General features: G+C 43.2%; 1 protein-coding gene across 1 annotated transcript; it reads right to left on the minus strand.

The window, feature by feature from the left end:
- Window positions 1-257: 257 nt before the first annotated feature.
- On the minus strand, window positions 258-17243 carry STRAP (serine/threonine kinase receptor associated protein). The gene is made up of 10 exons (XM_032221618.1): window positions 16967-17243; window positions 13942-14077; window positions 13681-13762; window positions 13425-13497; window positions 11987-12083; window positions 7870-8007; window positions 6722-6858; window positions 4401-4550; window positions 3058-3123; window positions 258-1297 (listed from the first exon to the last, which is right to left on the minus strand). Exons 1-10 carry the CDS (start codon window positions 17076-17078, stop codon window positions 1236-1238), a joined length of 1053 nt encoding a protein of 350 aa, XP_032077509.1. The 5' UTR covers window positions 17079-17243; the 3' UTR covers window positions 258-1235.
- Window positions 17244-26294: the final 9051 nt, after the last annotated feature.

A 26294-nucleotide genomic window follows, 5' to 3' on the forward strand; every position in this document is an offset into this window, starting at 1 on the left:
GGTGGAACCTTTTCTAACCAGTTCGGTAGATTTGACGAACCTGTTCTACCGAACTGGTAAGAACCCACCTCTGGTCCAGATCATGTATATGAGCGTTAAGACCATTTATGGCAAATCAACGGAGAACTAAAGAGGAGGATGGGCAAGGCTAAAGTAATGGGCTTGTATTCCTTTTATGTTGGCTTTTGTGTGTTCTGAACACATGCTGTCATTTCTAAACATCAAACGTCTTATATTTAGTCTCCAGTTAATGCAGATGACTCTTTAAACCACCATTTTATTCCTATGCAGCATATGAATTATTCAATGTATACATACAGTTCGTTTTTGGGGGAAACAACACATTAAAAAATCATATAGAAATACTTAGTTGCTTCCGTTTAAAAGAAGTCCAGAAGAAATGCAAGGGCTAAGTAGGTATGTTTTGACATAGTGTAAATTCAGATAGTATATGAACAATTTTGACGGGGATGCTCCTTCACGTTATCTTTTTAGAGATAAGTTTTGAATTACAAAATTTTACTGGAGAAGAACGTACAAGTTTCAAGCAGCATGGCATTCAGCCACCTATCGTGCAAAAGACACCCCCAAATATTACATTTTCCCCCTCTTTTTTAAAATTCAAAGCCCCAGGTTATTCAGTACTGTTCAGAAACAGATGAATTAACCTGGTATGCTTTATAACATTTTCTAGGAGTGCCATTGTAGGAGCATTTTATTTAGATGATTTGGAAACAGAAGCAGTGTACAATAAAAGTGGGGGGGCAAAAAACCCCTAAACCACAACTATTTTATTTAACCAAATGACCCCCCCCCCCCGCCGCCTTTTGTCTTCCCCACTTTCAGAGAACATACTCTAACCAAGATACCATTACATTTCTCCTCAATAATAAAACACTACAATGACTTAATCTTTTAACACTGGAGAAAAAAAACAGGATCTCGGCGCCTGGTTGTGTTCAGACTTAACAAAAGGCAAAATGACGCTTAAAAGACAGCCAAACCGTTACTTTTTTTGTCTCTATTCATCTTTCTTGACAACCTGTTCCTATGCATTCTCATCAATTACTGCCTCTCTGTTTGCCTTCGATTCACTTTGCACCCCCCACACCACCCCTTGGGAGAGGCTTGTTGCATATGACTGCTGTTATTTTTGTTTGTTTTTCCATTTTTTTTTTATTTCCGGAATCGAATCTCAACGAGTTCGTGTGTGTTGTCCTTAACGGCCATGATGCTCAAGCCTTAACTTCAGGAGGTGTGCTATAGATGGAATCTGTGGTTTCAGAGCCAAGATCTTCTGCCGAGTTGAGCATAAGGGAAGAAACAAGAAGAAAAACAAGAGGTTAGTTTTAAAAATATGTATTGCTAGGCCTGCATTTCACCATAACTCTATATCTATTCCAGTTTACAGATCCTCCGTTTGCTCCTGAAAGTAGCATCCGGTCACAGTTGGCCTTTTAAAAAGGGAAAGGTTCCCCTCGCGCATATGTGCTAGTTGTTCCTGACTCCTAAGAGGCGGTGCTTATCTCCATTTCAAAGCCGAAGAGCCAGGGCTGTCCAAAGACGTCTCCGTGGTCATGTGGCCAGCATGACTAAATGCCGAAGGCTCACGGAACGCTGTTACCTTCTCACTACAAAGGTGATTCCTATTTTTCTACTTGCATTTTTACGTGCTTTCGAAGTGCTAGATTGGCAGAAGCTGGGAGAAGTAGCGGAAGCTCACTCCGTTACAAGGTGCTAGGGATTCAAACCACAGAACTGTCAACCTTTCTGATCAACAAGCTCAGTGTCTTAGCCACTGAGCCACCGCATCCCATGGCCTTTTAAGCCAGTAGGCTAATGTGAATGTCACTCTTGTGATCTTCCAACCAACACCACCCTGGTCCAGCCCAAGAACAAGAAACAATTATCTTCCACACAATTCCTCACATTGTGAGATATATAGATATATTTAAAAGGCCAGTTAAAATATTGGTGCTACAATTAGTCCTCGACATACGACCACAATGAGCCACAATATTTCTGTTGTTAAGTGAGACAGTTAAGTGAATTTTGCCCCATTTTACAACCTTTCTGGCCTCAGTTAAGTGAATCACTGTAGTTAGTAACCTGGTTGTTAAGTGAATCTGGCTATCTCACTGCTTGTCAGAAGGTTGTAAAAGTGGATCATACGACCTTGGAACACATTAGTAGTCATAAAATGGAACCAATTGCCAAGCATCTGAATTTTGATCACGGGGATGCTGGAAAGGTCATAACTAAAAAAATACTTGTAAATCACTTTTTTCAGTGCCATTGTAACTTTGAACGGTCACTAAGCAAACTGTTAAACAGAGGACTACCTCTATGAAAATATTTTAATGTAAACGAGATAGGAAATAACCATAGTTTCATAGTGTATCCCCCGTTTTCATAGGCTGGGTTTTTAACTGCCAGGGGAATTCTGGGAGTAGGAGTCCACCCATCTTAAAGTTGCCAAGTTTGAGAAACACCATTTAATGTGATTCATATTGGATCTCTTCAGTCCTAACTTGCTACATTAGAAATATCCTGGCTGATTGCCTTATAGCAAAATCCCACGCAGAAAATCCAAACAAGCCTGTGTGGGGAGGACTTAGCCTTAAATCCTATACCTCTACCCAAATTGTTTTTGCTTCGGATAGGTCGCTTTTGGAAAGTGAGGGGAGCCGAATGTCAACTCATAAAGTTGTCATGGTGAGGGAAAGGGTGGGAGGGCATTCCATGCATACCTTCGGCTAGAGTAGGATCTCAGATTACTACAACAGACTTCTGAGAGGTACACCTCGTTGGAGAATGTGATTTATGAACAGACTGAGGGGAGGGAAGGAATGGGTAAAGTTCAGCTATAATTCAAATGAGGCTTAGCTCTCACTGTAATAGGTATTGCCAAAATGGTGCTCCTAATAAATGACTGGTTTTCTTTTGAAACTTGGCTCAAGGCTCATGAATCAATTGGGGCATCTTTCGGAAACCTGACATCTACACACCAAAAGGTCAACCTCTGATTGTGGTTAGATTCTGCTATTCGATCATTACCTAATTCTTCTTCTGCAGTTCCTGGAAGGTTGACTTTAGCCTTAGCCAGCTCCACACCTTCTTCTTCTGGAGAAAGAGAATTAGAAAGCAAAGCGATAATTTTACATCATTCAACTTGTCACTTGCATAAACATTTACAAAACAGGCAGCATTCCGCTAGGCACAAAACATTCTCCAGGGCTGTTTGATATGATTTTCTTCCAGATAAGGGTGCCTGGTTTAAGCTGGGGACGATCTATCTATGGTACTCTCTTACATAGATATGTATCATGAACCAGCTACAATTTACTGGCCTTAGAAAAGCAAGAGTTCCATTTCAGGAGGTCATGGCAGTTAGTGGGAGAGAGCTCTACCTCAATAGCCTTCAATCTACCCCATCCCTGATGCCTGCAGGAAAACGTTTACCTAGCCTTTTCTCAAAGGATGATATTAAGTCAGGGGTTGGCAACCTGCGGCTCTGGAGCCACATGTGGCACTTTCATCCCTCTGCTGCAGCTCCCTGTTGCCCATCAGCTCCACAATTGATAAGAGCTTTTGGTTAGGACAGGTAGGGGGAAAAGGATGCCATGCTAGGAGGAGGCTCTAGTGGGGGAACCGGGCTTCTGGTCGGCTCCAGAATTGAACGGGGGGCTTCTAGTTAGGACCTATGTGGTTCTTTTGAGTGTTTAAGGTTGCCGACCCCTGTATTAGGTTGTTTCTTTCATATGGAGCATCACTAATTCCAACAGGGGCAGAAGAAGTGGTACAATACAGGATTAGCATTTTGATGGCAAGTTTTAATCAAAATGCGCTGCCCAGTCTTTTCCCGACATACAACCTGATCAGGTGTCAGTGAATTAATGAGCAGCGAAGCCAAAAGAAATGCATGTAATTCTTGACTCATGGCCACATTTGGGACCAGAACTTCAGTTGCCGAGTGAGGCAGTTGGTTAAGGGCGTCATGCCGAATTTTATAACCCTTTTTTGCCACTGTCATCAATTGAACCACACGGCCATTAAGTGAATCAGGCTTCCCTCGTTGACTCTTGCTTACCAAAACCCAACTGGGAAGATTGCAACTGGCAACCAGGTGTCCCTTGCAGCTGGATGCTGCAGCTGTGATAAACACGTGCCAGTGGCCAAGCACTGAAATTTTGATCGTATGACTGTTAAGGGCAAATATTTGCCGACGGTTGCGTTACTTTTTTTCCACAACCAAACTTCAAGCGGCCACCAAATGAATGGTTTGTTAAGTCGCAAGACTGCCTCCGCTGCAGTAGAATTCTGTAGCAATTATCCCGTAAATCAGAGAACAAACAAGTTAGCAAGAATGCCAGAGTCCCAATAGAAAAGACACTTCTTACCAGGAATCACACATTTCCAGAGACCATATGTTTTCCCGACTGTCGTCTGCCACAGCCTCAGCGTTCCGTCCTCTGAGCCGCTAGCATACAACTCTCCATCTGGGCTAAATCTGACACAGTGAATCGGTCCAAAGTGCCCCTTGTAAGATTCTGCAAAGAAATTGTAATGCGTCAAGAAGGTGAGGGAGGGATGCAAACTGATTCAGCTCAAGCTTTTAAGGAAACGAGACAGAGAGAGACAGCCTTGCCCTGCAATGAGGCTTCAAGTAAAAAATTCTGCCTTCTCTTGTGGAGCAACATTGAGGAGGGCTCACATTTTAGAAAAGCACCGTTTGCTGGATGTTAACAGAAGGACCCTCTGATAGCCTGGATGTAAACTTGCCACCAGAAAAAAGATGAGATTTGGGGGTATTGCAGCAACCAGAGGTAGACTTTTATTATTTTTAAAAATGAAGACAAAAACTACATCAGCTCACACTCAACATTATTTCTTTCTTTGTTCAGGGACATTAACTCAGAAATTCCTGGAGCAGGGGTGTCAAACTCAAGGCCTGGGGACCGGATGCAGCCCGTGGGGTACTTAGATCTGGCCCATGGGGCTGCCCTGGAAACAGCGAAGGAGTAGCCCACAGTGCTTTTGCCAGTGAAAACAGGCTCCAGAGCTCCGTTTCTGGCTGCCATGGCCTCCTGCAACCTTCTGACAGTGAAAACAGAGCTCCGTTTTCACTGGTAGAGGGTAGCAGGAGGCCGTGGCAGCCGAAAACGGAGCTCTGAAGCTCATTTTCGGTGGCAGAGCGCTTGGGCCACCATAGGCACCCCCGACTCGAGTGATAGCAATAGCAGTTAGACTTATATACTGCTTCATAGGGCTTTCAGCCCTCTCTAAGCGGTTTACAGAGTCAGCATATTGCCCCCAACAACAATCCGGGTTCTCATTTTACCCACCTTGGAAGGATGGAAGGCTGAGTCAACCCTGAGCCGGTGAGATTTGAACAGCCGAACTGCAGAACTGCAGTCAGCTGAAGTAGCCTGCAGTGCTGCATTTAACCACTGCGCCACCTCGGCTCTTAGGAGTGATGATGCACACCCTGGCCATGCGCCCCCCCCCCCCGAGGTCAAACACAACCCTGATGCGGCCCTCAATGAAATCGAGTTTGACACCCCTTTCCTAGAGGGTATACTGCAAGGGTGAGGAACTCAAGATTCAGTATTAATGCCTCCCTGATCTAAGCAGCCAGTATAGTGTAGTGGGTTAAAGTGTGGGACTAGGAGCAGGAAGAGCCAAGTTGAAGTTCACCCTCGGCCACCATAGCTTCCTCTTGAGGAAATATGGGCCAGTCATCCTCACTCAGCCCCACCTATTGTATTTTTCGGATTATAAGACTCACCTAAATTTAGAAGAGGAAAACAAACAAACAAACAAAGATTTTTGGCCTCTGTGCCCCTTTTGGGAGGGCTTTTTTTTATCCTTTTTCAGACTTTTTTTTTTACACATTTTCGATGCTTTTTTCAGCCATTTTTCTAGGCTTTTTTTGCCCATATGGGGGGATTTTTTTGGCCCATTTTTGAGACTCCCCCCCTCCATTTTGGGAGCCTTTCTGCCCTGTTTTTGAGACTTTTTTCGACCTGTTCTTTTGGGGGGGAAAGGCAAAAAAAAAAAAAAGGTCAAAAAAAGTCTCGAAAACAGGCCTGAAAAAGACCAAAAAAAGGCCTAAAAATGAGGCGTGTGGAGGCCAAAAAATGGCCAGCGGGTAGGTGGGACTTCTGCAATATTTGGTCTGTAAGACGCACAGATATTTTCACCCCCTTTTTGGAGACAAAAAAGTGTGTCTTATAGTCCAAAAATAAGGTATTTTACAGGGTTTACTGCTGTAGGGAAAAACAGGATGATGGAGCAGCATATACGCCACCCTGAGCTCCTCTATACAAAGAATGGGATTTGACTCTAACAAATAAATTGTCCGCTACCTCTATGCCCAGGTGGGTCACAGATGCATGGGGCCAAGGGTATAGAGCATATATATCAGTCTGCAATATGAGCAATTCGAAAGTGACTTGAACACAATCACGTATAAACACATGCAGTTGGAGAAACATCATCATCTATTTCAAGCCACAATTCAAGGTTCAGTGGAATGAAATATGACTACAGTACCAACTTGATAATTATGAGTTAGGATTCTTATCACTGCTTTGCTAACTCCCCCAAAATGTTCAAGTTTAAACTTTTACAATTAGCATTTAAGCTAGTTGGGTTTTTTTTTAACAGCCATGAAAGTCATGCAAACATGCCCTGAAGTTCATTTAAATGTATCACATACCTAATTCTTCACCAGTATTATAATCATATTTATAAAGTTTAAAATCTTCACCACCAGCAACTAGACATTCTTTCTCCGGATGGAGAGACGCAGAATTGATTGTTGCAGGTGCCTCAAAGGATTTAATCTGTTCCAGGCTATGGAGAGAAAACAAAAAGCACTATGACTATTTTTAAAAAATGAAATCCTATATTGAACAAAACACTAAAGCATGTCAAAGAAGAAAACACTGTAAGGAGGGATTCTTATTTAAATGAAATTCACTTATTGGAAAGCTGAGTGCTTGTTAGCAAAAAGAGATCCATTTTTAGAGGGCTGTGATTTTATTTTCGTAATACATTTTGCACAATATGCCGAGGTGGCGCAGTGGTTAGGGTGCAGTACTGCAGGCCACTTCAGCTGAGTGTTATCTGCAGTTCAGCGGTTCTAATCTCACCGGCTCAAGGTTGACAGCCTTCCATCCTTCCGAGGTGGGTGAAATGAGGACCCAGACTGTGGGGGCGATATGCTGACTCTGTAAACCACTTAGAGAGGGCTGACAGCCCTATGAAGCGGTATATAAGTCTAACTGCTAACTGCTACAATAAAAATAAGGCACACTTGAAAGGAAACTTCTGTAGTCAAAAAGCAAACATGAACCACTCATAAAAACATTTGAGATTGTAGTTATCATTTGCAATCAGACTTTCCTGAAGATACAGACAGACAGACAGACACGAGCAAAATGCCAGAGGTAGCAGTGATAAAATAGTTCCTTTTACACTGTGGCCTAGACAATGGAGGTTGAGTGCCGCTATTACATAGAGCAGGAAACAACTATTACAATTTTTTTTAGCAAAGAAAAAAAAACACTCTGAAGGTCATTTAAATATAATCACATGCCTAGTTCTTCATCGGTATAATCCTATTTATAAACTTTAAAATCTGTCCGCTACCAACTAAATGTTCTCTCTCTCTCTCTCTCTCTCTCTCTCTCTCTCTCTCTCTCTCTTTTAGCAAAAACAAGTTTTTTGAATACATGCACTAATGTAAGTATAGAAATTATTTAGACTGATGGCATCATAGGCACATAGTTGCTACAGGCTACACTTGTCCAGTTTGTCTGTATGGCCGGATGAATGAAACACACATGTTAAAAACAAGCTTACGTTTCTGCACTGTGAAAGGCAATGGTCCGGCCATAGGTGATGACTATTATCTCCCCTTCGCGCACGTATTCCATGCTACTCACAGACATAGCAACGTTGATTGCCTTCACTTCTGTCAGTGTATTTCTGTCCCAGAGTCTGAAATGGAGAGACAAAAGTAAAATTTCTTTAATTCCTAACTGCAATCTGGTACATCAAAATGGATAAAATGCTCTTCACTACCATGATAATCTCTCAACCTACTTACAGTATAGTTCAGGCATTTCAATTTTTTTTTTTTAATTGTCATTGCTGTTACAGAAAAAAAATTTTTTACATATATTTCAATTACGCATTCACCCATTTTGAGTGTGAATGAACGCAGAACCCACTGAACGTGGGGAAAAAGAGGGAGAAACTCAGACATATTTAACCTAAGAAATCCTACATATTGGAAGTAATTCTAATATATGATTGATAATGGAAGAGCAGCAAACTCTTAAAAGAAAACTTAAATGGTTAATTGCTTTAGTATTTAATGAGTCATCAACAAAAGTACCTGACAACATCACAGTTAGTCCTCAACTTTATTCGTATAGGGTCCATTTGAAGTTACCAGAACACAGAAGTGACTCACAACCAGCCCTCACATTTACAACCATCACACCATCACCACAAACACACAACCAAAATTCAGGCACCAGCATGGACTTATGACAACTGCAGAATCCTGAGGTCATGTGATCTCCATCTGTGACCTTCCCAACCAACGTCCGATAAGCCAAGTCAATTGGGGAAGTTGGATTCATGGATGGAGAATTCTGGCACAAGTCTTAAAGTTGTCAAGTTTGAAGACCTCTGGTCTTAACCAATATCCCAAATTCAGACTTAAACACAATTCAAACCATGATATGATTTTATACGTCATTAGGACAGACAGAATACCTGTTAAACTAACACAATTTACACAATTAGGGACTTGAAATAATTTATGCCATATGAAACTCTTGAGAGATCGCTCATATAATTTACACAAATTATGCAACTTTACTCCTATTGTTTAATTTATGTCCAATGCTATGGTTCTGGGAAATGAAATCTGAACTACAGTTTTGTCTGTTGCATCCATTCGGCTGAACAGAAATCTGTAAAAATCAAGGTTTTACCATATCCCAATACAATGGAAATGAATTTTTGAAAGTATTCGTTTGAAATCAATTTCTAATACGGGAAACAATACTGGCAACTATTCATATAATAAAAACACATCCAAAAAGTTTCTTACTATCAATTCAAAAACATGTTTTCCATTTACTGGATACCCTAATGAATATTTTAAGATTGGCTGTCAAGCTGAATATTCTGAAAGTATAAATAGAGAATTGGGCATGTGATACAAACTTGTACTGTGGCCAACATTTGTTTAAGATCCCCCATGTTGGTAAGATCCATATGGTTTAAATACATGAACTTACTCTTCAATTGTAGACCATATTTCTGTAACTTTTGATCTATTCGAACTAAATGTGCCACCCCTTGTGAAAAGCTCTAATTTGCTGCTTATAAGCATGACTGGCTGGGAATTCCGGGAGCTGAAATCCACACATCTTAAAAGGCCCTGAGATTGAGAAGCATTGCAAATAAATCAGGGACTGCTTGTCTCCCAACCGGTAAAACCACAACATGGTAAGACTTGCTTCTTAAAATTAGATAGATGAATGCAATTTGGGAGCAAACTTAGGAAAATGAAAAGAGCTGAGGTTAGCTGTTCTAAAGAAAACAAATTCCAGCTTGAACATGTGCAAGCACTTTGCTTCTTAAAATTAAACACTGTGTGCAAAGCTTCCTGACACCCCGACAGTCTTTTGCACTTGGCTGTGAGGCTGTGAAATTTGAACCATAAGAAAGGCTGAGCGCCAAAGAAGTGAGGCCTTTAAACTCTGGTGCTGGAGAAGACTCTTGCGAGTCCCCTGGACTGCAAACTGATCAAACTGGTCAGTCCTAGAAGAGATCAACCTTGACTGTTCTTTAGAAGGTCAGAACCTGAAGATAAAACTCAAGAATGGAGGCCTTTAAACTCTGGTGCTGGAGAAGACTCTTGCGAGTCCCCTGGACTGCAAACTGATCAGTCCTAGAAGAGATCAACCTTGACTGTTCTTTAGAAGGTCAGAACCTGAAGATAAAACTCAAGAATGGAGGCCTTTAAACTCTGGTGCTGGAGAAGACTCTTGCGAGTCCCCTGGACTGCAAACTGATCAGTCCTAGAAGAGATCAACCTTGACTGTTCTTTAGAAGGTCAGAACCTGAAGATAAAACTCAAGAATGGAGGCCTTTAAACTCTGGTGCTGGAGAAGACTCTTGCGAGTCCCCTGGACTGCAAATTGATCAAACTGGTCAGTCCTAGAAGAGATCAACCTTGACTGTTCTTTAGAAGGTCAGAACCTGAAGATAAAACTCAAGAATGGAGGCCTTTAAACTCTGGTGCTGGAGAAGACTCTTGCGAGTCCCCTGGACTGCAAATTGATCAAACTGGTCAGTCCTAGAAGAGATCAACCTTGACTGTTCTTTAGAAGGTCAGAACCTGAAGATAAAACTCAAGAATGGAGGCCTTTAAACTCTGGTGCTGGAGAAGACTCTTGCGAGTCCCTTGGACTGCAAATTGATCCAACTGGTCAGTCCTAGAGGAGATCAACCCTGACTGCTCTTTAGAAGGCCAGATCCTGAAGAGGAAACTCAAAATACTTTGGCCACCTAATGAGAAGGAAGGACTCATTGGAGAAGAACCTAATGCTGGGAAAGACAGAGGGCAAAAGAAGAAGGGGACGACAGAGAATGAGGTGGCTGGATGGAGTCACCGAAGCAGTAGGCGTGAGCTTAAATGGACTCCAGAGGATGGCAAAATACAGGAAATCCTGGAGGAACATTGTCCGTGGGGTCACGATGGGTCGGACATGACTTCGCAACTAACAACTAATTGAGGGATACCGGAATCCAAGTAAAAATTAAAATTGAATCTGAATCAAGTATAGGTAGCCCTTAGCAACCTTTTGAAGTTACAATGCATCTGCCCAGAACTACTTAGGACCCATTTCTGGAGTTCCAGAATGCCCCACCCCCTGGATGCATCATCATTTGGCCGCTTGGCAACCGGCTCATATTTACAGCTATTTGCGACATCCTGTGGTCACATGACCATGACTTTTGGAGGGTTTTTCTGGTTTCCAAAAAAGAACAGTCACTGAATAAAATGGATTCATTGAACAACCATCTGCAACCAAGGTCATAAAAGAAGAACTATTCTACAGAGGAATTATTGAATCTGTCATCTGCACCTCCATAACTGTCTCCGTGGTGTCTGCTTAACAAGACAGACAGACTTCAGAGGATAATCAGAATTGCAGGGGGAAAAACCATTGAGGACCTGTATACTGCATAAGTCAAAAAGAGAGCTGTGAAAATATCTACAGAGCCCTCACATCCTGAACATAAATTATTTTAACTTCTACCCTCCAAACAATGCTATAGGGCACTGCACACCTGAACAACAAGACACAAGGACAGTTTTTCCACAAATGCCATCACTCTGCTTAACAACTAATTCCCACAACACTGTCAATAATTTACTAAGATTATTATTATTCTCTTCCTTCCTAGTATCTATCTCTTCCCACTTATGACTATAACCATGTTGCTTGTATCTTTGAATTTACATTGTTTTATTTGTTTACAAGTACGATTTGATAGCTTATTAGTAACTTTGATTATCACTAAGTATTGGATCTTTATTCTTGATGAATGTATTTTATTCTCCTTGTGTACACTGAGAGCATATTCACCAAAGACAAATTCCATGTGTGTCCAATCACACTTGGCCAATAAAGAATTCTATTCTATTCCATTCCAAAATCAGACACAATTGCATAAAATGGACCACCCCAACTGACAACAGAATTCCAATCGTAAGTCCAGAACTTATAGTGGAAGGCATTGACTCGTATGGTAAAAGCCCAATGGGTAGAAAGCCAAGCATGTATGCTCAAATTCAAAAACGTAGTTTTATAGTGAAGATGATAACCACACAACTCCACCACGCATTTCTTATATGGCACTAAGGGAAGAGGCACTGATTATTTCTTACCTGACTGTTTTATCATCTGCTGAAAGGATCTGCGTATCATCACTGCTCCACAGAGCCTTTTTAATACCAGACGTGTGACCACTGACTATCTCAGGTTCTGAAAAGTAGAGGAAATATTTTGCATTTAAAATGAAAACCTATTTTCTTACATTTCAGTAAAGGTCATATTTCCCACTATATTTGTGGCTAACAAATAAAAATAATGGAAGTAATTATTGTGTATTAGAGCGTACAGTAAATGTTCGGATATTTCCATGCATACAGTGAAAGATTCAAGAAAGGAAGAAAAAAAAACAGATCAAGAATATATCACATTTCTCCTGGCTCCCAAAAGAGGTAACTTCATGGGGCTAAATTTATCAGCTTTGGGCTTAAAAAGTCCTCCTTAGATGATTATAGCAATAGCAGTTAGACTTATATACCGCTTCATAGGGCTTTCAGCCCTCTCTAAATGGTTTACAGAGTCAGCATATTGCCCCCAACAACAATCCGGGTCCTCATTTTACCCACCTCGGAAGGATGGAAGGCTGAGTCAACCCTGAGCTGGTAAGATTTGAACAGCCGAACTGCAGTCAGCTGAAGTAGCCTGCAGTGCTGCACTCTAACCACTGCGCCACCTCGGCTCTAATTATATGCATTTACCCTTCTTACTTCAGGAAGTGATAAGCCATTTTTGCCATTTTCATTTCTTTCCTTGTCTATTCCTTTGAGTGGAGCCATGGACTCCTGTCCTAAGATGACACTCTGATATTTACATTAACAAAATTAGCTGTTCAAAAGGTTCCTTTTTTGCAATAAAGTTCAGGATCCTAAAGATACTTTTTCAAGTATCTTGTTTTTCTTCGAAGACGTTTCACTTCTCATCCAAGAAATTTCTTCCGCTCTGACTGGATGGTAGGGAAGGATTTATATTCCTTGCAGACAGTTGGTCATTTGCATCCTTTTAAAGAGTCGTTGAGGCCTCTTGGAGGTTTATCTGTGTCCTCAGGGTCACCTGAATAGCACAAAATGGTGTGGAGCCTTCTTGGAACTGCTGAAAGGACTGTGTTGTAGACTGGAGAAGCTTCTTGGATGAGAAGCTAAATGTCTTCAAGGAAAAAGTCCAGTTGCCTCATGAAAAAGCACCTTTGGGACAGCCATGACTTGGATGACTGAGAATCTCCACAAACATTCTGTCCTTTCCTGTATTTTTATTTGGCGAACTGAAGACTTTGCACGCATTTTGTCTGAACCTGTGGTTTTTCTTAAAACACATTTTTCTTATTTGTTTGTTTACTGGGAACCCACTCTCTCAGGTATTCTGCCCAGTTACAAATAAAAAATAATATTAAAACCAGGTGGAAAAAGTCAGCTTGCTGAGCCTTCAAATTAGCACAGAAATATTTGCAACTTCTGATACTCATTTTACTGATTCATAGGAATTTTTAAAAAGCCTCACCTGCCTCCGGCTTGTTTAAATCATATATACGTAACAATTTATCTTGTCCACCTGTCAACAAGTAATTGCTGTCCTAGAAGAGAAAATTAGCAGTCATTTATTAAGAAAGCTGGTTAAGTGCCCAACCTTTTAAAATCTTATTAGTTAAAAAAAAATCAGTAAAATTAGTGATATGCTATCTTCAGAAAAGCAAAGGCAGAGTCAAAATCTTGAAAATCAAGACGGACAAAAAGACATTTGTACTTTTTATTTTTACCTGAGTGAAGTCCACTGATTTGACGATATGCTTGTGAGCCAAAGTGAGGAGTTCGTCTCCTGAAACACCATCCCACAGTTTGCTGAAACAAAACAAAACAAAACTCAGCTAATGACAATGGCATTTTCAGAAAGCTTCAGATACAGGCTTCCTTTGCCCAAAATTGTTAGCTTTCCAGCTATCGTTTGACTTAATGATTTGAGACCTGATAAAAGCTTAAAGTTGCTGCAAGTATTTCCATATCCAACAACTCTCACTTACGCGGTAAAATCTGCAGCGGCTGTAGCTGCTTTAGTGGCATCGTTATTCAACGTGGCTCCCCAGACTGCTCCCTTGTGGCCAAGAAATGTTCCAATCCAGTCCCCTGTGTCACCCTGTCGAAACATCGGTTTGCCATCTGGGGGAGGGGGGGGAGAAAGTAAGATAATCTCAATCACACAGCATCTACTTCTTTATAAGTATATTTGTAAATTCAAAAAGACTCTACAGAGCATCCAGGCAGTTCTTGACTAACAACCTCAATTGGGGCCAGAATTTCTGTTACTATGCAAGGCGATGAAATGAGTTGCCCCTGATTTTAGGACCTTTTTTGCCACCCTTGCTAGGTGAATCCCTGTAGTTGTTAAGTGAATTGTGTGGTCATGAAACAAATCTGGCTTCCCCTTCTGATTTTGCTTATTGGAAGCTGTCTGGGAAGGTCGCAACGGTGACCCCGGAATACTGAAACTGGTCAGAAATATTTTTCAGTTGCCAAGCACCAGAATTTTGATCATGTGACCATGGACATGTGACGATGGTTGTACATGTGTGGACCAGTCGTAAGTCACTTTTTCAGTGTCATTAACTAAATGAATGGTTGTAAGTCGAGGACTACCAGAGGTAGAAAGTAGCATGTAGATTAATAAAAATTGTCATTTTTTGTATATGTCTGCTTATAGCAATAGCAATTAGACTTATATACTGCTTCATGGGGCTTTCAGCCCTCTCTAAGCGGTTTACAGAGTCAGCATATCGCCCCCACAGTCTGGGTCCTCATTTCACCCACCTCGGAAGGCTGGAAGACTGAGTCAACCTTGAGCTGGTGAGATTAGAACCGCTGAGCTGCAGATAACAGTCAGCTGAAGTCACCTGCAGTACTGCACCCTAACCACTGCGCCACCTCGGCTCTTTTTATGGCATAGCCACACAACCACTTTTCGCAAATGGGCAAATAGAAGAAATATATTTTAATTATGTGTCTTCAAGTTGATGTCAACTCTAAGCAACCACAGAGAAATATTCTTTGGGACACAAGAGATGATGTTGTATCTGTTGAGAGGGGGCTGTTCAATTTTGACATAGATGGCCTCTTTAACTCCTCTTTAAAACGCAGATCATTCTTTTGAAGACAACAAAGTACATATCTTGGACAGAGAGGACCGCTGGTTTGGAAAAGGGGTTCAAGAATCTATGTCAAGAATCTATGTTTAAATCTATGTCAAAATTGAACAGCCCTCTCTTAACAGAGGGAGAGAGATGCGACATCATCTACATCTCCAGTCTACAACACAGTCCTTTCAGCAGTTCCAAGGAGGCTCCACACCTATTTGCACCACTCAGGTGACCCTGAGGCCACAGATAAATCTCCAAGTGGCCTCAACAACTCTGTAAAATAATGCAAATGACCAGCTGCCTGCAAGGAATTTAAACCCTTCCATTCCCCACCAACCAGTCAGAGCTGAAAAAGCTTCTTGGATGAGAAGTGAAACGTCTTCAAAGAAAAACCAGGAAGTCCAGTTGCCTCTTGGAAAAAAGCACCTTTGGGACAATCGTGACCTGGATGACTGAGAATCTCCATAGACTTTCAGTGCCGTTGTAACTTTGAATGGCCGCTAAATGAATTGTTGCTAAGTCAACTTTACTTCTCCACCCACACTGGTTATTAAACGAATCTGTACCCCATAAAGACTATATAAACCCATATGTCGAATGAGATTCTCTATCATCCAGGCCGTGATGATCCCAAAGGTGGTTTTTCACCCCAAAAAAGCAACTGGATTTTGTGCTGCCAATTCCTTACGTGCTGCCAATGTGTTTGTACGTAGGTTTGTTTGTATGTATGTGCATGTGTCTGCACACATTTACACACAGAAACCTACATACAAACTTGAGTGGGCAGCGTGCGTGCACACACGCACACAATATCTTACTATAAAATTTATACACAATATTATTTGTATGTATGTGTGTGTATATACATGCATACATACATATACATATATATTCTTTTTTCTCTTCCTTCCTTTGAGAACGTTCCCCTTCTCATCCCAGGAGCTTCTTCCACTGGAGAAGCGGGTGAGAAAGGAAACGTTTGCTAAGGATGGGGTGGAGGAAAAAAGTCCAGTTGCCTATTTGGAGAAAGCCCTTTTGGGGTGTAGCCCCACGTGGCAGAGGCAGATGTAGGGTCTCCTGCTTGGGCAGGGGGCTGGACTAGATGACCTGCAAGGTCCCTTAAAACTCTGTTCATCCGTAAGCCCAAGGGATGCCCAAAGCCAAAGTCCTGATCCTTAGAAAGCCAGAGCCCTGATCACACTTGGAGGAGCCCCATGGGGGTTGTGGGAGAGCTTGAGAGGAGGTGATGCCCCATAGGTGTAATGAGATTCTCCATCATCCAGGACACAATGGTCCCAAAGGTGGGTTTTTTCCCCTCAAAAAAAGCAACTGGATTTTGTTGGGGTTCCCCCCCCCTCTTCCTTATGTGCTGCCCATGCATTTGTACATAGGTTTGTATGTATGTATGTATATGGAAGTGTCTTACACACAGAACCCTACATACAAAGTTGAGTGGACAGCACACACACGCACAAATCTTACTATAAAATTTATAAAGAGTATTGTGCGTGTATGTGTGTGTATTTTCCCCCTCCCTTCCTTTGAGAACGTTTCCCTTCTCATCCCAGGAGCTTCTTCCACTGGAGAAGCGGGTGAGACAGGAAACGTTTGCTAAGGAAGGGGTGGAGGAAAAAAAGTCCAGTTGCCTATTTGGAAAAAAAGCCCTTTTGGGGCGTAGCCCCACGTGGCCCAGGCCGAGAAGACAGAGGCAGATGTAGGGTCTCCTGCTTGGGCAGGGGGTTGGACTAGATGACCTGCAAGGTCCCTTCCAACTCTGTTCCTCTGTAAGCCCAGGGGATGCCCAAAGCCCCGATCAGCCTTGGATGAGCCCCCGCGGGGGTGGCGGGAGGGCTGGAGAGGCGGCGATCCCCGCAGAGGGGCTGAGGAGGCCGAGGAGGCGCCCCTCCAGGCTCACCTTTGCAGGCGCTGATGAGGAAGTAGCCGTAGGGGGTGATGCCGCTGAAGGCCAGGTCCACCACGGGCCGCGTGTGGCCGGAACACGTCAGCGGGGTCTGCTTCATCGCCATGGCGCCGGCCGGGAGAGAGGAAGGAGCCGCCGGGGAAGCAACGACCGCGGGGCAGCCCGGGAAGATTGAAGGGAGGCAGCGCTCGCCCACTGCCACGCGAGCGGCCTGGCCTCCTGGTGACGGGACGATGGGACCGGCAGCCGGAAGTGGGAGGGGAGGGGGAGAGGAAAGAATGGTCGCTGGCGGAAGCTGCCTCCTTCCGTCTCGGCTCTATGGTCACTTCCGGATCCGGATGCCATTGGGTGCAGGGCTTGTGACGTCGCTGCCATAGAGACCTGAGCCCCAAAGGGAAATGATTGCCGCATGCTTTCCAAAGAGTTCGATTTCCGTTGGCAAGTTTTTCCTCTCTCAAAGGGAGGGAAGGGAAGAAAATGCGAAACCAAAGAACACTGCGCTTCTTTCGGGGGAGGGTTTCAAAAAGTGACTGTCTCTTTAAGGGGAGGGGTGTCTTTCTGGCCCCGCCCCCGAGAGGCCAGGCTTGATCTCCCATTGGATACAAGTTTTATTGTATCCAGAAGATTAGTTTTATTCATACAAGATGATTATTTATTATTTAATTAATTTATATGCTGCCCAAGCTAGTTTTACATACATACATACATACATACATACATACATACATACATACATACATACATTGTATACAAGTGTATATACATACATGTGTATATACATACATGTATGCATGTATGTGTGAACACATCTGTGTGTGTGTTATGTGTGTGTATGTATGTATGTGTGTGTGTGTATATATATAGAGAGAGAGAGAAAGAAAGAAAGAAAGATTGAGATTGTCTTGGCAATGTTTCGGCAAGATCCACTCGCTATCTTCAGGCTGGTGTTTTCGGCTTTCTGCTTGTGCGAGTAAAGTGTGGTCGGAGCTGCCGTCTCTGTATAAATCTTGGTGGGAGTTTGTGTAGTGCTGGCTTTGTTGCTGTAAGTGGGTTGATTGGCTGTGTAATTGCATCCTGATTGGTAGATGGTAGTTGATGTTTGTAGATTGATTGGCTGTTTCGTATCATCCTGTGTGGCTGAGGTGCTGGCTGTGTGTCCGTTGTTCTTTTGTGTTGTAATGACCTGGATGGTGGGTGGGGCTCGTTTGTTGACTAGGGCTGGACCCACAGCCAGCACCAATCAGCACCAATCTACCAATCATGATACAGCCACACATCCAATCAATCCACTTACTGAAACAAAGCCAGCACTCCACACCCATCCACCAAGATTTATAGAAAGACAGCAGCTCCGACCACGCTTTAAGCCGAAAACACCAGCCTGAGGATGGCGAGTGGGACCTCGCTGAAACGTTGCCAAGACAATCTCAATCTTACATGGAAAAAAACCCGAATACAACAAGACCAGCATACCTACACACACCTGTGAAAATCTACAAAAATATATATTATACACACAAACACATATTTTACTATAAATATTTATATACAATATTTGTATATATATGAAAACACAGAGATACACACACTTAATATATGGAAAGAAAAAAGTAGTTTGGAGTTCCTAGAGTTGAGAAGATCTGACTGGCCCAAGGCTTTGCAGCTGGCCGAAGGCTTGGTAGCTAAGATGGGACTAGAATTCAGTCTTCTAGTTTCTGCTCTAAGGACTGAACTAAACTGGCTCCCTGGAAGTATATGTGTGTTCTTAAAGAGAAATACAGACATTTTAATATAACAGGAGTATGACCACCACCTTGTTAGACAAATTACATTGGGGGATTTCCCTTTAATCCCATGGTGCCTATTGTAAGGTAGGTGGGTTGGGCAGAGAGAATGGCTGGTACAAAATCATACTCAGGAAATTTCTTTTTTTAAAAAAAAAAATTTAAACACATCAACAAAAACAAACACGTGACTTAAAACAACATAGGAACAAGAAGTTCCATCATATATCATACAGCAGTTACGTATCGGTTTCTTTACAGTTAGTGTTTTCCTTTCTATACATTTTTATCTTGCATTCATGGTCTCCTTATTCGTTATCCATTTTTATGTACAATTCTATATTTATTTATACTTAGCTATTTATAACAAAATATTGTTTACCTATATTGTGTTTTATATTCTTACTGTCATTTATTCTCTTACATACAGTTATAGGTATACATTCACATAGTTATTCTTTTTCTTTGCCATTCTTATACTTTTGTTATTCCATTTAAAAGGTTATAATATACAGTTTGAGTTGTTTTGTTTACATCCCTAGCGCCTGTTGTAACACCACCTTATTTTCCCTTTCTTTTCTCCCTCCCTTTCTTCTCTACTTCCTTCCTTCCTCCTCTCCCTCTCCTTCTTTCTTCCCTTACCTCTCCCCTACTCCTACCCTCTCTCTTCTCCTTCCTGCCCTCTCTCCTTCTCTTTCTCTCCCTTCCACCCACCTCTTCTTACCTCTTCCTTCTTCCCTTGCCTCTCCTCCACTCTTCCTCTTCCCTTCCTACTATCTCTCCTTCTCTTTCTCTCCCTTCCACCCTCCTCTCCTTTCCCTTCCTTCTTCCCTCCCTTGAGAGGAACCAGGAAGAAAAGAGTTGAGGTCAGCTTTCAATGAAAGGTGACCCTGAAAATCATGGGTTGGTGCAGGATGCAAATCAGAACACTAGTCTATGAGCTACCTATTATGCTTTGTAAATCACAATTTATGACTCAGTTTAATGTGTGAACTCACCCACTTTAACATATCGCTCTATGACAATGTGTTAACTTGTGGTTGCTTTAAGCATGTTGTATGTATAGAATAGTCTTTACTTAAAATTGTTGGTCATTGTTGGTCATCTAGGCCAGTGGTCTCCAACCTTGGCAACTTGAAGACCTGTGGACTTCAACTCCCAGAGTTCCTCAGCCAGCTTTGCTCTGGGAGTTGAAGTCCACAAGTCTTCAAGTTGCCAAGGTTGGAGACCACTGTTTTAGAGAATAGGACACAAACCCAAAATGATAGTTATCCATTCCAAACTTCTAATTAATAAGTACATCATGAAAGGAACATTTGCCTCTTAATATTTACAGTGGCACAGTGGTTAGAGTGCAGTACTGCAGGCTACTTCTGCTGATCACTGGCTACCAGCAGTTTGGCAGATTGAATTTCACCAGGCTCAGCCTTCCATCCTTCCAAGGTCGGTAAATTGAGGACCCAGATTGTTGAGGACAATAAGCTGATTCTGTAAACCGCTTAGAGAGGGCTGTAAAATACTATGAAGTGGTATATAAGCCTAAACGCTATTGCTAATTTCTCTAATTACTTTCAAATGCGATCTAGAACTTGCAAACTGAAGTTAGACAAAATAGAATATCACCAATGCTGGAATTTCAATTAGTTGGTAAAGGGAGACCCAGGTTTTAGTCTTCCCTTAGGCATGGAAGCTACCTGGGTGCCTTTGGGCCAATCCTTTTCTCTTAGCCCTACACCTGTGATGGCGAACCTATGGCACGCGTGCCACAGGTGGCACACGGAGCCATTTGTCCAGGTTTGTTTGTTTGTTTGTTTGTTTATTAACATTTATAGGCCGCCCTTTTCCCTGAGGGGACTCAGGGCGGCTCACATAAAAATCAGGAAGGGGGAATACAAACAATGACGTAGACACATATAGTAAAAAATAATAAGCAACATTCATTCATCATTCGGGAGGGGCGGCTATCTTTGTCCCCAGGCCTGACGGGCTAGCCAGTTCTTAAGGGCTGTGCGGAAGGCCTGGACGGTGGTGAGGGTACGAATCTCCACGGGGAGCTCGTTCCAAAGAGTCGGGGCTACTACTGAGAAGGCCCTCCTCCTTGTAGTTGCCAGCCGGCACTGGCTGGCCGATGGAATTCGGAGGAGGCCCAATCTATGAGATCTAATTGGTCGCAGGGAGGTAATTGGCAGAAGGCGGTCTCTCAAGTACGCAGATCCACTACCATGCAGGGCTTTATGGGTGACTAGTAGCACCTTGAAGCGCATCCGGAGATCGACAGGTAGCCAGCGCAGCTCGCGGAGGATAGGTGTTATGTGGGTGAACCGAGGTGCACCCACAATCACTCGCGCGGCCGCGTTCTGGACTAGCTGAAGTCGCCGGATGCTCTTCAAGGGCAGCCCCATGTAGAGCACATTGCAGTATTCCAGCCTAGAGGTCACAAGGGCCCGAGTGACTGTTGTGAGAGCCTCCCGATTCAGGTAGGGTCGCAACTGGCGCACCAGGCGAACCTGGGCGAAAGCCCCCCTGGTCACAGCCGTCAGGTGGTGGTCAAAAGATAGCTGTGGATCCAGGAGGACTCCCAAGTTGCGAACCCTCTCTGAGGGGTGTAAAATTTGACCCCCCAGCCTGAGTGATGGAATATTGGTCGAATCTTTGGGAGGGAAGCACAACAGCCACTCGGTCTTTTCTGGGTTGAGTACAAGCTTGTTAGCCCTCATCCAGTCCATAACGGCCTCAAGGCCTCGGTTCATCACGTCTGCCGCTTCATTGAGTTGGCACGGGGCGGACAGATACAACTGGGTATCGTCCGCATATTGATGGTATCTTATCCCGTGCCTTCGGATGATCTCTCCCAGCGGTTTCATGTAGATGTTGAATAGTAGGGGGGATAAGACCGAACCCTGAGGCACCCCATATGTTAGGGGCCTAGGGGACGATCTCTGCCCCCCCACTAACACCGACTGCGACCTGTCCGAGAGGTAGGAGGAGAACCACCGCAACACGGTGCCTCCCACTCCCACCTCCCGCAGTCGTCGCAGAAGGATACCATGGTCGATGGTATCGAACGCCGCTGAGAGGTCAAGGAGAACCAGGATGGAGGGATGTCCTCCATCTCTGGCTCTCCAAAGATCATCGGTCAATGCGACCAAAGCGGTTTCTGTGCTGTAACCGGGTCTGAAGCCTGACTGGAAGGGGTCGAGATAGTTTGCTTCCTCCAAGGACCGCTGGAGCTGGAAGGCCACCACCTTCTCAACAACCTTCCCAAGGAAGGGAAGGTTGGAGACTGGGCGATAGTTATTAAGAACAGCTGGATCCAGAGATGGCTTCTTTAGGAGGGGTCTCACCACCGCCGCTTTCAGTGCGGCGGGGAAGTTCCCCTCCCGAAGAGAGGCGGTAACAACCGCCTGGATCCAGCCTCGTGTCACCCCACTGCTGTTAGTAACCAGCCATGAGGGACACGGGTCCAGTACACAGGTGGAGGCACTTACAGCCCTCATGGCCTTGTCCACTTCCCCTGGGGCAACATCCTGAAACTCAACCCAGGGATGGTCTACTTGATCCTCTTGTGCCTCGGCTGGAACTGCAGGGATGGAGTCCAAGTCCGACCGAAACCGAGCAGGTACAGGAGGCGTTTCTCTGTCAGCTGGCCAGCTGACTTTGGCCTTCTTTTGAGGCCATTTTTCAACCTCTGGAGGCTTCAGGAGCTTCCCTGAAGCCTCCAGAGCACGAAAAACCAGCCCTATGAGCAAACCAGAAGTTTGGGAACGTATTTCCAGTTTGCTCGTGGGGCCGGTTTTAGCCTCCCGGAACCTTCAGGGAAGCCTAAAGGGAGGACTAAAATTGATCCTACGAGCAAACCGGAAATCCATTCCCAAACTTCCAGTTTGCCTGTAGGGCCGGTTTTTCCTTCTCCGGAGGCTTCAGGGAAGCTCCTGAAGCCTCCGGGGGGCGGGGGAGGCTGTTTTCGCCCTCCCCAGGCTCCATAAAGCCTCTGGACCCTGGGAAGGCGAAAAAAGCTCATCAAAAATGGGGGGAGGAGCTCTGGTTGTGCGTGCATACAGGCTGGGGTCGTGGGCATAGTATGGGTGTGGCATGCCCGCGCACAACGCCCCTGCGCTCCCTCCCCTTTTTGGCACGCGAGCCACAAAAGATTCGCCATCACTGCCCTAGACTAAAAAGTTGAAAAACATTTATCTGTCTACCCCAGCTGGACCAGCAGGGTAAATAATAGTTCATAACTTTCCATGAAGAGGCCATCTTGCAGATTGAAGCTAATAATGACAACAGCAACAATATAACATTTTGCCAATAATGGTGATATAGGAAATTAAGTCTAATAGAACATAGAATAATAGGCTGCCGAATTGTCTTTAGACAGCATACTAAAGACATCACCCTGCCAACAAAAGTGTGTGTAGTCAAGGCTTGGTTTTCCCAGTTGCAATGGATGGCTGTGAAAGTTGAACCATAAGAAAGGCTGAGCGTCAAAGAATTGAGGCCTTTGAATTTTGGTGCTGGAGAAGACTCCTGTGAATCCCTTGGACTGCAAGGCGATCCAACCGGCCAGTCCTAGAGGAGATCAACCCTGACTTCTCTTTAGAAGGACAGATCCTGAAGATGAAACTCAAATACTTTTTGAGTCCACCTAATGAGAAGAGCCTAATGCTGGGAAAGACTGAGGGCAAAAGAAGAAGGAGACGACAGAGAATAAGGTGGCTGGATGGAGTCCCTGAAGCAGTAGGTGTGAGCTTAAATGGACTCCAGACGATGGAGGAGGATAGGAAGGCCTGGAGGAACGTGGTCCATGGGGTTGCGATGGGTCAGACACGACTTCACAACCAACAACAATTTGTCTTTATTTAAGAGGCTGCTCAAGCACCCTGCTTCAAAGCCAGGTTTTCAAAACACCTTGGGAATATCATCAGGGAGGGAGTCCTGTGGATCTTTGAAGGGGTGCTACTGCAAAGGACAGATGCTCTAAAAAAGAAGACACATTTCCTAGATCATTTAAATAACTCAAAGTCATCAGGAAAGAGAGATTCTGTACATCTATTGGTGCACTGGATTTTGTAAATTATGGTAGTCCTAGATTAAAGAAAATAACTCACGTTATAACCTCCAGGAAATATCTCACCTCATAGCTTTGACTGATTGTTTTCTAGTAAAACTGTTTTATATACATTTCATTTGCATATTATCTAGAAACAATTAGTTGTAAAGCTGAATTTATCGTTTATTGAGAGTTACTTGGTTTATTTCAGAGTAGACTTTGAATTTATCTATTAGACATAGAAAAAGTCTGTCCAAGCAAGGATGAACACATTATTTTGAAATTCTGCATTATTTCTGCCATATTGTGTGATCAAATTCACTGGAAAAGGCCATTATTCTCAGAATGGCCAGCAGTAAAAGCTGCATCATCAAAGCTGACACTAGCTAAAATATAAAATAATTGAAATAAACTATACAAGATTAGAAAATGTGAAGAGAGCTGATCCATACAGTACCTTGGAATCAGTCACCCTCATTATTAGACGCCAGATGGAATAGAGTTAAACATGTCTACTGTTAACTCTGAAGCGAACCTGGCTGAGGGCATCTTTACGGCTTGAGAGTTGCCACAAGACAGGGAGTGGGGGGGAATATATAGCTGGGGTTTTGGAGTCCAAACAAAGTTTTCCTGTGGGAACCAAGGACATTTCAACAGTTGGGTGGAAAGAGGAGGAGGAGAGTAATCAAGCAACCAGCCAGCAGTTTTATTGGACAATGTGACTGATGACTTGGGGGAGAAAGGGAGAACTTTCATTTTTTTAATTAGGTGAAAACCATGGGAATTTTCAGAGTTGGTTTTCACCAGTTGTACTAATGGATGTGTCCAATAAATTATTCCCTGAGGGATCTACCTGCCTCGGAGTTCTGCTTTCAATGGGTACATTGGAACGTTGACATCTACTACAACATTTCATTTTATGAAATAGTTCTATTTATTCTAATTATTATTAGTTGAGAGCACTTGTATATCTTCAGAGAACAATCCTAACAAAGGCAAGGAGCAGAGGTGGTATTCAGCTGGTTCTCTCCAGTTCGGGCGAACCAGTAGTGGTGGCTTCAGGAGGCTCCGCCTCCCACTCCCACTTAATGCATGGGCCGCTGCACATGTGCAGAAGCAAGCTCACATTTGCGAATCGGTAGGGAAGGGAAGTGAATCCCATCTCTGGCAATGAGTATATCTAACTTTCAAAGTCTTTTATCTTTTTATCCATTTAAAATGTTGACCTCCTTACCAGATTTTTGTGCAAGATGGTATTGTAAATATTTTTTGTTTTAGTCATTTTGGAATTGTAACTTTAAGAAGCTATTGTCCACTGCCTATTTCTCTGGAATCAATTAATTCATTATGATTTATTTCTGAATAGACGTGAGTGGCAGTCTGCTGTAAGAAATGCATTTAAGCCTTTCTTTCCATTACCGCCTATTATTTATTGCGTACACGTGGGAAGCATTTTCTTTCCAGTGCCCTCTTGAGCAAATGTAATCTATTTTTCTTGATTTGAAGGACCATCTCATCTGACTTAATTAAGACAACTTTAAAAAAAAAATCTTTTGAAAGGATCCTGAGTTGATTGTGAAGGAAAGACGGCGTGGTACAGCCCACGATGAAGACAAATAAAATCCAAGGTTACCAGAGTTGACTTTGTAGAAAACCTTGGAAGAAAGTTGGCTTTGTAGAAACAACTTGGACCGTGTTTAATGAAATGATATCTATACAGCTTGAACAGCCGTGGAAATGTACAGACAAGCTGTGCTCTTGAGGAGCGTTTCGCTTTATTGTTCCCCGCTCTCCGTTTTTAATTTAATTTTTTTATTCAATTGGCCTATAAGTTGCCCTTTATGCAAAGCAAATCCAGTTGATATCCAGTTGGGGAGACATAAACATTCTAATGGTTAAAGGAAAGCCATAAATACCATAAAGACTTTGGAAATCTAAAGCTGGCAAAAATCCCCTGAGAGAGCCAAGCTATTAACATTGAGCTATGCCGCAAACCCCACACCTATTTAGCTAATTTCAGCCTATTAAAATGATGCTATTATTGCTTAATTTGATAGGATTCCTCTTTGCAATTTTGCAAACAGCTGTCAAGACTTGGATCTAATTTGGCAGAGACCATGCAGCAAATGACTTGATTCTTTCTTGATTCTTTGAGCCAAGGTGGCGCAGTGGTTAAATGCAGCACTGCAGGCTACTGCTAGATCAGCAGGTCAGCGGTTCAAATCTCACCGGCTCAGGGTTGACTCAGCCTTCCATCCTTCCGAGGTGGGTAAAATGAGGACCCAGATTGTTGGGGGCAATATGCTGACTCTCTGTAAACCGCTTAGAGAGGCCTGAAAGGCCTATGAAGCGGTATATAAGTCTACTGCTATTGCTATTGCTATATTGCTCTTTAAGAGCTGGACCTACACTTTGGCTTCAGTCCTACGCTTACTTGGAAGTAAGTTCTAGAGTTGGACTATTGAGCAAGGTCTAGAATCCACAGTAT

The sequence above is a fragment of the Thamnophis elegans genome, chromosome 7 (assembly GCF_009769535.1).
Source record: "Thamnophis elegans isolate rThaEle1 chromosome 7, rThaEle1.pri, whole genome shotgun sequence".
NCBI lineage: Eukaryota > Metazoa > Chordata > Lepidosauria > Squamata > Colubridae > Thamnophis > Thamnophis elegans.

Coding starts and splice junctions, on each gene's coding strand:
- STRAP (XM_032221618.1), bottom strand. CDS start 17,078: ATGGCGATGAAGCAGACCCCGCTGACGTGTTCCGGCCACACGCGGCCC. Junction 13,763..13,941: donor GCCGCTGCAGATTTTACCGC/GTAAGTGAGAGT, acceptor GTTTTGTTTCAG/CAAACTGTGGGATGGTGTTT. Junction 1,298..3,057: donor AACTGCAGAAGAAGAATTAG/GTAATGATCGAA, acceptor TCAACTCGGCAG/AAGATCTTGGCTCTGAAACC.